Source organism: Mobula hypostoma, chromosome 2 (assembly GCF_963921235.1).
Source record: "Mobula hypostoma chromosome 2, sMobHyp1.1, whole genome shotgun sequence".
Classification (NCBI taxonomy): Eukaryota; Metazoa; Chordata; class Chondrichthyes; order Myliobatiformes; family Myliobatidae; genus Mobula; species Mobula hypostoma.
In genome coordinates, this window is record NC_086098.1 from 139,766,249 (window position 1) to 139,779,924 (window position 13,676).

Sequence of the window (13,676 nt, forward strand, 5' to 3'; positions counted from 1 at the left end):
CCCAGCACTGATCCCTGTGGCACACCACTAGTCACAGGCCTCCACTTAGAGAAGCAATCCTCCACTACCACTCTCTGGCTTCTTCCATTGAGCCAATGTCTAATCCAATTTACTACCTCTCCATGTATACCTAGCAACTGAATCTTCCTAACTAACCTCCCGTGCGGGACCTTGTCAAAGGCCTTACTGAAGTCTATGTAGACAACATCCACTGCCTTCCCTTCATCCACTTTCTTGGTAACCTCCTTGAAAAACTCCAACAGATTGGTCAAACATGACCTAACACGCACAAAGCCATGTTGACTCTCCCTAATAAGTCCCTGTCTATCCAAATATTTGTAGATCCTATCTCTTAGTACTCCTTCCAATAATTTACCTACTACCGACGTCAAACTTACCGGTCTATAATTTCCCAGATTACTTTTAGAGCCTTTTTTAAATAACGGAACAACAATCCTCCGGCACCTCACCCATAGATACCGACATTGTAAATATATCTGCCAGGGCCCCTGCAATTTCAACACTAGTCTCCTTCAAGGTCTGAGGGAACACCCTGTTTGGTCCTGGGGATTTATCTACTCTGATTTGCCTCAAGATAGCAAGCACCTCCTCCTCCTCAATCTGTATAGGTTCCATGACCTCACTACTTGTTTGCCTTATTTCCATTGACTCTATGCCAGTTTCCTTAGTAAATACAGATGCAAAAAACCCATTTAAGATCTCCCCCATTTCTTTTGGTTCCATACATAGCTGACCACTCTGATCTTCATATGCCAGTGATGTTAAACCTGATTCTGAGGCCAATGTAGCACTGTGTTTGTAAACACTGTTGTGAAGCACCCTGGGGTCTGGTGGGATCAATACACTGAGGCACTGTATAAAGTCATTGTGTTTGTCGCTGGTTTCAGTAATCACTTCATTCTATTTCTTGCACTGACACAGGGTAAATGTATTAAGATGCCACTAAACCCATTCTACATACTATGGCAGATTCCACTTTGTGACGTTGACTGAGCTAGGCCTGGAAAGTTCCCTTTAAACCACATCCATATTGTTTTCCTTTCTTAGTAATATCACACGACTTTAGTGTAATGAATAAACAGATAAAATAATCCCCAAGAAGTCATAACCACCATATATTTTACTTAGACCGCAAAAACCTTTCCAAGACTTTTCAAATCAAGTTTATAGTTATTTAACTATATGCATTTATATACCAGGGTGTAAAGCACTGTAGTACACAAAACACACATATAACACACAATAACTTAGGAAAGTAGGGATAAAAGATTACAGATGAATTATGCATACATAAAGTACATAAATTAAATATAGTCAGGTACAGAACAGATTAATCAGTGACACTTCGAATGCAATGTGGCAGGGAGCTCTAAAGCCTAATGGAAGAAACTACTTCGCATCCTGACCGTTCTTGCATCGGAGTCTCCATCCTGATGTTAGAAAGTCAAAGAGGATGCTGGATGTATGGGTGGGATGTGGGATAATTGATAATACTAAGGGCCCTGCACACGTAGCCCTCCAGTGTTCAGTTGGTAGAGTAAGACTGGATTACTGGGAACTGTACCACCAATTTACAGGACAAGTCACTCAGGGCCTTGGGACTATATATGCATTTTTTTGCGTGACTAGTTTTTTGTTTGCTCACTGTTTTGAGCGTGCTGCGTACGTTTTGCACCTTGGTCCCCGATAGGGCATTGAAGAATGCAGTGGAACAGAGGGATCTAGGAATAATGGTGCATAGTTCCCTGAAGGTGAAATCTCATGTGGATAGGGTAGTGAAGAAAGCTTTTGGTATGCTGGCCTTTATAAATCAGAGCATTGAGTGTAGGAGTTGGGATGTAATGTTGAAATTATACAAGGCATTGGTAAGGCCAAATTTGGAGTATTGCGTACAGTTCTAGTCACCGAATTATAGGAAAGATGTCAACAAAAGAGAGATAGAACAGAGAAGATTTACTAGAATGTTACCTGGGTTTCATCACCCAAGTTACAGAGAAAGGTTGAACAAGTTGGGTCTTTATTCTTTGGAATGTAGAAGGTTGAGGGGGGACTTGATAGAGGTATTTAAAATTATGAGGGGGGATAGATAGAGTTGACGTGGATAGGCTTTTTCAATTGAGAGTGGGGGAGATTCAAACAAGAGGACATGAGTTGAGAGTTAAAGGGCAAAAGTTTAGGGGTAACATGAGGGGGAACTTCTTTACTCAGAGAGTGGTAGCTGTGTGGAACGAGCTTCCAGCAGAAGTGGTTGAGGCAGGTTCGATGTTGTCATTTAAAGTTAAATTGGATAGATATATGGACAGGAAAGGAATGGAGGGTTATGGGCTGAGTGCAGGTCGGTGGGACTAGGTGGGAGTAAGAGTTCGGCACGGACTAGAAGGGCCGAGATGGCCTGTTTCCGTACTGTAATTGTTACATGGAACGCTGTTTCGATCGGCTGTATCCATGTATAGCTCAACGATAATTAAACCTGATTTGATCTTTGATTTGAAATGTCCCCAGTGGATGGTAGGGAGATCCCTATGATCCTCTCCTAATTATTTTGAACTTCTGAGATCAACATTACCATCTAAATTTCATACCTTCACCGTGGAACAGACAACTTCAAACAGAAGAGTTTTTACGCTAGAGTTCAAGACCATAAGAAATAGGAGCAGAATTAGGCTACTCAGCCCACTGAGTCCACTCCGCCATTTCATCATGGCTCATCCCGGATCCCATTCAACCCCATACACCTGCCCTCTCACCATATCCCTTGATGCCTCCACCAATCAGGAGTCTATCAACTTCCGCTTTGAATATACCCACGGACTTGGCCTCAACTTTAGTCTGTGGCAGAGTATTCCACAGATTTACCACTTTTTGACCAAACAAATTTCTCCTTACTTCTGTTCTAAAAGGTCCCCCCCCGCCCCAATTTTGAAGCTGTGCCCTCAAGTTCTGGATACCCCCACCGGTGGAAACATCCTCTCCACATCCATCTTATCTAGTCCTTTCAACATTTGGTAGTTTTCAATGAGATCCCCCCGCATTCTTCTAAATTCCAATGAGTACAGAGCCAAAATGCCAAATGCACCTCATATGTTATTCCCTTCATTCTCGAAATCATCTTCGTGATCTTCCGATGGATTCTCTCCAATGACAATACATCCTTTCTGAGATAAGCGGTCTGACTAGTGTCTTATAAAGCTTCAGCATTACCTCCTTGTTTTTATGCTCTATTCCCCTTGAAATAAATGCTAACATTGCAATTGCCTTCTTTACCACTGACTCAACCTGTAAATTAACCTTCTGGGAGTCTTGCACGAGGACTCCCAAGTCCCTTTGCACCTCTGATGCTTGAACTTTCTCTCCATTTAGGTTATAGTCTGCACTATTATCCCTTCTACCAAACTGCAATATCATACATTTCCCAACACTGTATTCCATCTGCCACTTCTTTGCCCATTCTCCCAATTTGTCTAAGTCCTGCTGCAATCACGTTGCTTCCTCAGCACTAATCTACCCCTCCACCTACCTTCGTATCATCCACAAACTTTTCCATCAATTCCACTATCTAAAACATTGACAAACAATGTGAAAAGTAGTGGTCCCAATACTGACCCCCGAAGAACACCACTACTTACTGGCAGCCAACCAGAAAAAGCCCCCTGTCATTGCCTGTCAGCCATTCTTCTATCCATGCATGTATCTTTCCTGTAACGTCATAGGATTTTATCTTGTTAAGCAGCCTCATGTAAGGCACCTTATCAAATGCCTTCTGAAAATCTAAGTAAATGACATCCACTGTCTCTCCTTTGTCCACCCTGCTTGTTATTTCCTCGAAGAATTCTAATGTATTTGTCAGTCAAGATTTCCCTTTACAGAAACCATGCTGATTTTGACTTTTTTTTAATCATTGGCCTCCAAGTACTCCGAAACCTCGTCTGTAATAATGGACTCCAGCACTTTCCCAACCAGTAAGGTTAAGCTAACTGCCCTATAATTTCCTCTCTTTTGCCTTCCTCCCTTCTTAAAGAGTGGAGTGACATTTACAATTTTCCAGTCCTCCAGCATGCCAGAATCAAGTGAATCTTGAATGATCATGACCAATGTATCCATTATCTTTTCAGCAACTCTTTCAGGACTCTGAGATGTAGACCATCTGGCCCAGGTGACTTATCCACCTTAAGACCTTTCAGTTTGCCTAGCACTTTTTCCTTTGTAATAGCAATGGCACTCACTCCTGCTCCCTGACACTCACGGACCTCTGGCACACTGCTAGTGTCTTCCACAGTGAAGACAGATGCAAAGTACCCATTCAGTTCATCTCCATTACTTTGTCCCCCATTACTACCTTATCAGCATCATTTTCAGTGGTTCAATATCTACTCTCACCTCCGTCTTATTCTTTATACAACATTAAAAAAACATTTAGTATCCTGCTTTATATTATTGGCTAGTGTGCCCTCATATTTCATCTTTTCCCTTCTTATAGTATTTTTAGTTGCCTTTTATTGGATTTTAAAAGCTTCCCAATCATTCAACTTCCCACTCACTTTTGTTACCTTATATGCCCTTTCCTTGGCTTTTATGTGGTCCTCGTCAGGCACGGTTGCCCAGACCTGCCATTTGAGAACAACTTCTTCTGTGGGACATATCTGTCCTGTGCCTTGTGAGCTATTCCCAGAAACTTCAGCCATCTCTGTTCTGTCATCATCCCTGCCAGTAACCCCCTCCAATCCACCTGGGCAAGCTCCTCTCTCATGCCTCTATAATTCCCTTTATTCCAGTTTAAGTTCTATTGTATCAAGGATTGCACTTTTTGGGATTAAAGAACATTTAGCTTTTCCCCTAAAACTCTAAGTCAATTATTGGAGAAACAATAAATCCAAGATTTATTCCATCTGTAAGGTATTGTGTTCTATTTTACAACTTCATTGCCTCATGCAAGTTTAGTTAAAACAAGCACAAACAAATTTGACCAAGTTCAATCTTATTCACTGGTCACGTAGTTGAAAGGTTATCCACCCCCTCTGTATTTTGTTAAACCCTTTCCAAAAATACTCAAATGATTGACAGATGCCAGCTTTTAATGGTGTTCCCACTAGGACAAAATTTTTTTTAAAAAAAACAGAGGTCAAAGATGCGATGCATCTGTCGAGTGAAAGTGAGATTTTATGACTTTATTTAATTATCCAGTATGCAATGGAAAATCAGCACTTCACTGTCCGAAAGAACATCAGAAGCAACATTTAGTATATTTTAAATCTGCTTTAATGACTATTCAAGCTATTTCTGGATACATGCTGAACAGTCTAACTGTATACTCTGACTCTACAGACCCTGCATCTTACACTTTTTCTAGTTCAGCTAAGTTCCTCCAGCATTTTTTTTGCGTGTTACTTGGACTCCCAGCATTTTGTTTGTTTGTTCCAGTCCGCTGGGCAGCCGCTGTCTGTAAGGAGTTTGGTACATTCTCCCCGTGACCACGTGAGTTTCCTCCGGGTTCTCTGGTTTCCTCCCACAGTCCAAAGACATATCGGTTAGTGGGTTAATTGGTCGTTGTAAATTGTACACTGATTAGGCTGGGGTTATTCATGGGGTGCTAGGCAGCGTGGCTTGAAGAGTTAGAAAAGCCTATCTGAGCAGCATCACAATAAGTAAATAAATAAATAAAACTGAGGCTGATTCTTTACCTATATGATATTCCCCATTAAACAAGACACTCACCTGAAGAACTGCTTCCTTTGTGCGAAAACTGAATTTTCCTATATGGTTTTCATCTACTTCCTGAATCGCTAACGGCAGGCTTGAGGGAGCATATCTGTGGATTGAAAAACAGCTAAGATATTAATTCAGAGCAGCACACAAAAAGCTGGAAGAACTCAGCTAAAGAGGGAAATGGACAGTTGACAACTTGGATCGAGATCCTTTATAGGGACCTTTCATTAGCTATTAAATCCCTATGTTTAAATATTTTAGTGTTCTGGAGGGAATAACTTCCATATTAAATTAAGTAAACCATTTTAATCTTTACTCTAACATCCTTCCACATTTGAATTATGTCCTCTAAATTTTCTCCCAGGATAAAAAGCAATTTTAGTAGCTACACTTGTAGATTTGGAGGGAGAAACAATGATGAAAAATAATTGGAAAGCTAACAAGGAGGAAAAATTAGATTAGATTAGATTATGAGGACACTCAGCCCTCGTTTATTGTCATTTAGTAATACATGCATTAAGAAATGATACAATGTTCCTCCAGTATGATATCACAGAAACACAAGACAGACCAAGACTAAAACTGACAAAAACCACATAATTATAACATATAGTTACAACAGTGCAAAGCAATACCGTAATTTGATAAAGAGCAGACCATGGGCACGGTAAAAAAAAGTCTTAAAGTCCCAATAGCCCCATCATCTCACGCAGATGGTAGAAGGAAGAAAACTCTTCCTGCCATGAAACTCCAGCGCCGCAAACTTGCCGATGCAGCACCCTGGAAGCACCCAACCACAGCCGACCCTGAGTCCGTCCGAAAACTTCGAGCCTCCGACACCGAGCACCATCTCTGCCGAGCGCTTCGACCCCACCCTGGCCGCCAAGCAACAGGCAAAGCCGAGGATTCAGGGCCTTCTCCTCCGGAGATTCTGGATCACACAGTAGCAGCGGCAGCGAAACAGGTATTTCAGAAGTTTCATCAGATGTTCCTCCGTGCTTCTCACGTCTGTCTCCATCAAATCAGGATTGTGCACGGCATCCTACTTGACAAATAACAGATATTCATCACCGGAGTGGCCGCTGCGCGCTACATCGCGCCGCCTTCTCTTTAGGTGCCTAGGTGCCATCTAGGTGCCTCTAAAGTCCATTACTAACTGAAGGGTGAGCAATGCCCACTTTCATGTTATATTGCTTTCCCAGGACACAAGGCCATTCAGCCCATCGAGCCTTTGGACTATCAAAGGAATGCCATTAGTCCAATCCCCCTCTTAGCCTACAGCCTACTTTGTTTCACGTTTCTAACCACTTTGCAACTCGAGGGGTATCTTACATCAATTACCCCACAAAGATGTCTGTAGCTTGTTTGAGGAAACCAGAGCACACCTGATGGGAATTCAAGCAGTCACGTGCAAACTCCACCCCGGTCACTGGGTTGGTGCAGTGGCAGCACCGCCTGCGTCACCACTGAATTTGGTAGACTTTCAAGAGACGGTAGACAACTGACAACAGTGGAATATATCAAGTACGCGGGGTGGGTGGAGTAGAGGGCTGGGAATCTTCCGCATCAAGGGACGCTAGCGCAGAACTGGATGGGTGGCTGTGGCCTGCAGCCGTCGACACAGCGCTGAACCGAGTGGCTCGGTGGCTGCAGCCACAGCAGTCGGCTCCCGGACCCGCTTCACTCGCCTCAGCAGCTCGTGGCAGCGCACTCACTTTTGAGGATTCAGCCGTTTGGTGTTTTATGTTCTGTGCGTTATCTGTTCACTTGGTTTGCGCGATTTGTTCTTTTTTAGGCCTGTTTTATGGTCTTGTTGTGTGGGGCTTTTTTAAAAACTGGTTCTATGGCATTCTCTTGTGGCTGCCTGCAAGGAGGCGAATCACAAGGTTGTATACTGTATACATTATAATAAATCTATGTTGAACTTTTGCCAGTTTTAATGATTTTATTGTTGACTTTGGCATTTTCTCATTGACCTCCACCTTTTCAATAGGTATATTTAATGTCAGAGAGAAGTATATAATATACACCCTGAAATTTTTTTCTTTTGCAATGACTTTGGCTTTTTTCACTGACTTTGATATTTTCCATCGAATGAGATTACTTCTAGTGGGCAAAGCAACTTCGACACACCAAATAGCAGAAAAATCTGACAGCTAACTGAAACATCTTTAGTCATCAACCATGCAGTGCATTAAAAAAGTGTTCTAACAAAAGTAGTTACTTTCTCCACAGGTGGTGTCTGACCAGATGAGTATTATCAGGAGTTTGTTTTATTTCATATTTCCTGCATCTGCAGTTTTTTAAAAATTGTTTGTTGTTAGGACAAAGAAAAAGGCAAATAGCTTAACAAATGTACAGAAACTGACGGTGCTCCCTTGACTGTGAGCACGACGTTGACTACTACCTGTCAATGCTACTGTCATCGTCCAGTAGACTCGTGATGAAGACCGGAGGTGGCTGGTCAGCTTTCTCCTTGTGAGTTGCAAATTCAAACTGCACTGGCCGCAGATAGAGATGGAACTCGTCAAAGCCCATCTGCACAGCAACAGACTTGTATAACCTGCAAAACACAGATGTACTATAGAAGTGGATCATCTTGAAACTGTCAATTTTAAGTAAGTGGAATTTGCAGTACAATTTACTCAGTTCTACCGAGATATGAAACTACAGTCATAATAACTAGTAGAGATATATATAGTCAATGTTTAAAAAAAGTGTTCAATAATATGTGTCAAGGGAGTTGAGTTCTTATAAGGAGTTTGTATGTTCTCCCTGTGACCATATGGGTTTCCTCCCACAGTCCAAAGACGTACTGGTTGGTAGGTTAATTATTGTTGTTGTTTTGGGTGGCAACCTTGCCATTTGTTTAGCACTTGTCTGTTTTCATGAGGCCGAATTGCTAGGAGTCAAGGAGCCTGCCGGATTCGAACCCGGCACCACTCGGCTTGAAGTCCAGTGCAGATGCCACCACACCACTGGCTAATATGTCAAAGGAGGAATGTTAGAATTATTTAGACTTAGAGGTAAACAATCTGATTGCAGAGTTTTAAAAATAAATCACCCTTAATGTGCTGCTGGGTGAAGTAATCTCAAAACAAGGCAAGAACATATAGGAGAGCTTCCATTCTGTTGATAATTAATGATAAAGACAGTACGTAGGAAGAAAGAATACACGCTCAAACATTAGCTTTTGACTTTCTTATTAACTAAGTTTTTTTTAACCTGGCTAAGCAACAAAAGATAATTCTCTCTTACACCATTCAGTAATAAGATGAAATTTTTAAAACCATGCGACCTTACCAATGTTGCCTAGTTTAGTGAAGAAAAGGGAAAAAAAGCATTCAAGCCTTACAATGGTCGTCTTTAATTCATGGTGACTTATGCGTGCTTGGCTTTGAGTAGAAGCCTGGGATGAGGTCTGCTGCTTGGGAAAGGGAACATCATGGGAAAGATAAAGAACAGAGAGATTGTGAAGTCACTCCATTCAGGAAATGAGGACAGATCAGAGGAACTCACTGAGCTAAAAGGGCAGCCTCAGAGGCAGTTTCCGTCAGGCGGTGGCGCAGTGTGATGATCTCCAGCAGTCTGCAGAAAGCGTGCAGCGCAAAGGCTTGTTTATCTGCTCCTTGTCTGCTTTCACCCTCTTCAGTAACATCCATAAATGAAAGGCCAACATCTCTGACAAAGAGTGGATCTTCAATAAACACACCCGAAAACAGCTGGAACAGCAATAAGATCAGCTCAGTGATGGTACAGGATTAGGTCAAAGTCATATTGAACACCATCAACTAATATCCAATAATTGTGTTTGAGTTACGGGATTGAATTTAACTCCATACTTGGTTCAAGGGAAATATACCCCTTGGCCCTATCTTCTAGGTCACAGTTACAGGACATTCCAAAACTAGTGTCAACAGAAATTTTCCCACAGAGTCTAGAGGCTCAATCCAGTGCATGGGAAAGGAACTGAAGGAATAGGAGTATGAACAGGCCGTAACAGTTTGAGGATAAAGGGGAAGCCTTTTAGGACAGAGATTAGGAAAAACTTCTTCACACAGAGAGTGGTGAATCTGTGGAATTCTCTGCCACAGGAAACAGTTGAGGCCAGTTCATTGGCTATATTTAAGAGGGAGTTAGATATGGCCCTTGTGGCTAAAGGGATCAGGGGGTATGGAGGGAAGGCTGGTACAGGGTTCTGAGTTGGATGATCAGCCATGATCATACTGAATGGTGGTGCAGGCTCGAAGGGCCGAATGGCCTACTCCTGCACTTATTTTCTATGTTTCTATGTAACACTCGTTCAACCTGATCTGCCAATCAAAATCTTGGCCTGCTTTGTACTTTATCTTCTTTCTTGCCTAATCTCTATGCCCCTCAATTGTCTCAGAGCCCAAAAATCTATCATTCTGTCTTGCTCATAGCTAATGACCAAATGTGCACACACCTATGGAGTTGAGAATTCCAAAGATGGGCCTGTCTCTGAATGATAAAGTTGCTCATTATCCCTGCCCCAACCCACGAGCCTCCAGAAGATCCTCCCTGTTTTCTTGCCAAAAAAGATCTCCAACCACACCCTACTCCTTCAGTATCATTGAGAGGACATGGCCGCAATCAACACAAGGAAATGTTGGAGGTGGATTGGGCACGTGATCAGAAGAGAGGCCAACTCCATCATCAAGACAGCCCTTAAAGAGCGGAAGAAACGCAGGAGACTAAAGTCAACTTGGTGTCATGCCACAGAGGCAGAAATGAGGACCCTGAACCATACTTGGGACACAATTGAGAAGATGGCTAAGGACAGACAGAGATGGAAGATAGTCATTGCTGCTCTAAGTGCCAGCGGCTTAACGGGCAGTAAGAGAAGAGCGAACTGGGCAAATCCTTCTGGTGATACTAGTTCCTGATTCTCTAAACAAAGGAGAAAGCCAATAGACATCTGGCCTATCAGGGCCAGGTTCCTGAAGGTAACATCTCACTTTTCCAAACTCCAGTGAACCAAGGACAATCTTTCTTATTCTCATTAGATAATCCCTTCATCCCATACTTAGATTCTGGAGATCTAAGCTTGGACATATCCTCAAAGTCCTATGTAGCTGCAGCAAAATATCCAACATCCTCCAACAGCTGTGCAACAGGTGCCTTCCTAATTCCTTGTGGTACCAGCCTGATTATCTTCATGTATTTCATGGACCAACATACCAATTTCCCTTTGTACACCATTAATTAGTGTTCATCATTTAAGCAAAATTGCTGTCCGCTTTATTCAACCAGTCTGTACGTCTCATTGATTCTTTGCATCTTCCAATCGCTATCCTCTTTCTACCAGCTTCCTGGGTCTGTCAGCCATATACAAAAACAACCTCAGCATAACAGTAGCCCACTTTGGCAGCTTCCGCTTTGGACATCTGCAGTGATCATCTGTAAAAACTCCACAAATTAATACTGCAGGTGGTAGTCAGGGGGTCAAAATCTGAGCAGGCAAGTCCTAAGCTCAGTTTCAAGCCTCACACAATACACATGAAATATTTATATCTGGCCTAAAATGCAACTGAAAGTGAACAGCATAGTAGTTTTCAACCTTTCTACGTAACAACACTGTACTCAGTTGGATGAAGTTACTATCCTGTGAATTAGCTTTGATCTCTGTTATAAAATAGATAATATAGTTTCATTGGTGAAACAGCACCATAGTTTCCCTGGGAAGCTGAAATTTCCTCCTAGATAATCCATTACAGACTCTCAGGCCTTTTTTTTTGCTTGGACACAATCAGCAATTCAAGAAGAAATTGTAATCAAAACTGTTTTAGACCATAAGACGTGCCATTTGGCTGTTTGAATCTGCTCTGCCATTTAATCATGGCTCTTTTAACCAGATTTTCCTGCTTTTTCCCTGTAACCTTTAACCTCTTCACAAATCAAGAATCCGTCAATCTCTGCCTTCCATACACCCAATCTCTTGGTCTCCATCCCTTCTTTGGCCACAAATCCACCACCCTTTGGCTAAAGAAATGCCTCACCTCAGTTTTAAAGGGACGTCCCTTTATCTGAGGCTGTGCCACCAGATCACAGACTCATGGAGATGTCACCTCCACGTCCACTCTCACTATCTTGTAATGAAACTCTCCTCACCCTTATGAACTCCACTGAGTACAGGCACAGAAACATCAAATACTCCTCATATACTATACTAATCCGTTCAGTCCTGGAAGTCCTTGTGAACCTAGGATCTTTCCCTTCATTCAATGAGATCATGGCTAAATCTTTTGACTTAGCATCTTTTTCCGACAATAACCCTATATACCTTGATACATTAAAATTCAAAAACCTTCTATCTCTCTTTGACAATACTCAGCAACTGATATTCCACAACACACTTTGGTAGAATGCTCCAGATTCACTGACCTCTGGGTGATGCAATATTCTCACACCTCAGTCCTGAATTGCTAACTTCTCATTTCAAGATTCTGACCACAGATCCAAGACGCATCACCCAGGGGAAACATTATCTGTGTGTTTACCCTAAAAAGGAACAGGAACTTTATAAGTTCAAGGAGATCACAAACTCCTCATCTCAGAAATCAGTCTGGTGAACCTTTATTGCAGGCATATTCTTTCATAGGTAGGGAGACCGAACCTGTATACAATATCCCAAGTGTGTGTCCCAAAGGATGTCTTGGGTATATTTAAATCGAAGGATGATAGGTTCTTGATTAGTAAGGGTGTCAAAGGTCATGGGGAGAAGACAGGAGAATGGGGTTGAGTGGGAAAATAAATCAGCCATGATAAAATGGCAGAGCTGACCTCATGGGCCGAATGGCCTGATTTTGCTATGTGTTGTGGTCTTGTGCTTTTGGTTTTAAGAATTTTTTTCCCTCTCAAGTTTTTGATAAAATTTGTATGCATATTATTGATTGCAAAATCTTCTATAAACCAGTGTGATCAGGCAACCCTTGATATATTCACATTTCAATTGACTAGTTGAAAATGGATTTATCAAGCATGATTTAGCAATCACAACGGCCCTCCATATTGCTCTGACTCATTTAGAGGAACTGAACCCTTATGTGAGGATGTTATTTGTGGACTTCATTTAACACAGTCATCCCCCATAAACTGCTCAGCAAACTGAACACTCTTGGCCTTGGTTCCTTCCTGTGCTCATGGGTCATGGACTTTCTCACAGACCGACCACAGCAAGTCAGAATTGGTTAGCACACCTCCACCACCCTCATCGTAAAAATAGGCACCCCGCGGGGCTGTGTGCTAAGCCCTATGCTCTACACACTCTTCACACATAACTGCATCCCCATCTACACCTCCAACTCCATAATTAAATTTGCAGACGATACCATAGTGGTTGGCCTGATCTCGGACAAGGATGAAACAGCCTACAGGCTTGAGGTGGATCATCTGATGGAGTGGTTTAAGGACCACGACCTGGTCCTTGGCACTTCTAAAACAAAAGAGATGATCATTGACTTCAGGAGGTCAAAGGACAGAGTACACACCCTCCTCCATATACATGGAGAGGTAGTGGAAAGTGTGGAAAACCTGAAGTTCCTTGGAGTTATGTTGTCAAAACAATAGACAGTAGACAATAGGTGCAGGAGTAGGCCATTTGGCCCTTCGAGCCAGCACCGCCATTCACTGTGATCATCCACAATCAGTATCCAGTTCCTGCCTTATCCCCATAACCTTTGATTCCGCTATCTTTAACAGCTGACATGGACCCCCAACACCTCACTGCTTGTAAAAAAGGCACAACAAAGACTCTTCTTCCTCAGAAAGCTGAAACTGGCCAAACTCCCACAAAAGCTGCAGCTTAACTTCTACAGAAGCACAATTGAAATCATCCTGACCAACAGTGCCACAGTGTGGTATGCCAGCTGTACAGCCGCTGAGCGACAAGACCTGCATCGCGTGGTGAAGGCGGCCCAGCGGATTGTCAG

General features: G+C 42.5%; 1 protein-coding gene across 5 annotated transcripts in view; it reads right to left on the reverse strand.

Moving 5' to 3' along the window:
- The window catches only part of si:ch73-242m19.1 (uncharacterized), a 182,325-nt gene that overhangs the window by 89,048 nt on the left and 79,601 nt on the right, over positions 1–13,676 (reverse strand). For all 5 annotated transcript variants that reach the window (XR_010017039.1, XM_063040782.1, XM_063040783.1 and 2 more), the window contains 3 exons: positions 9,244–9,446; positions 8,132–8,287; positions 5,734–5,827 (listed from right to left, as the gene is read on the reverse strand). Coding sequence is in view for 4 of the 5 variants with exons in the window: in XM_063040782.1 (XP_062896852.1) it covers positions 5,734–5,827; positions 8,132–8,287; positions 9,244–9,446 (453 nt within the window). In the remaining variant the exon portion in view is untranslated. The remainder of the gene's footprint in view (positions 1–5,733; positions 5,828–8,131; positions 8,288–9,243; positions 9,447–13,676) is intronic.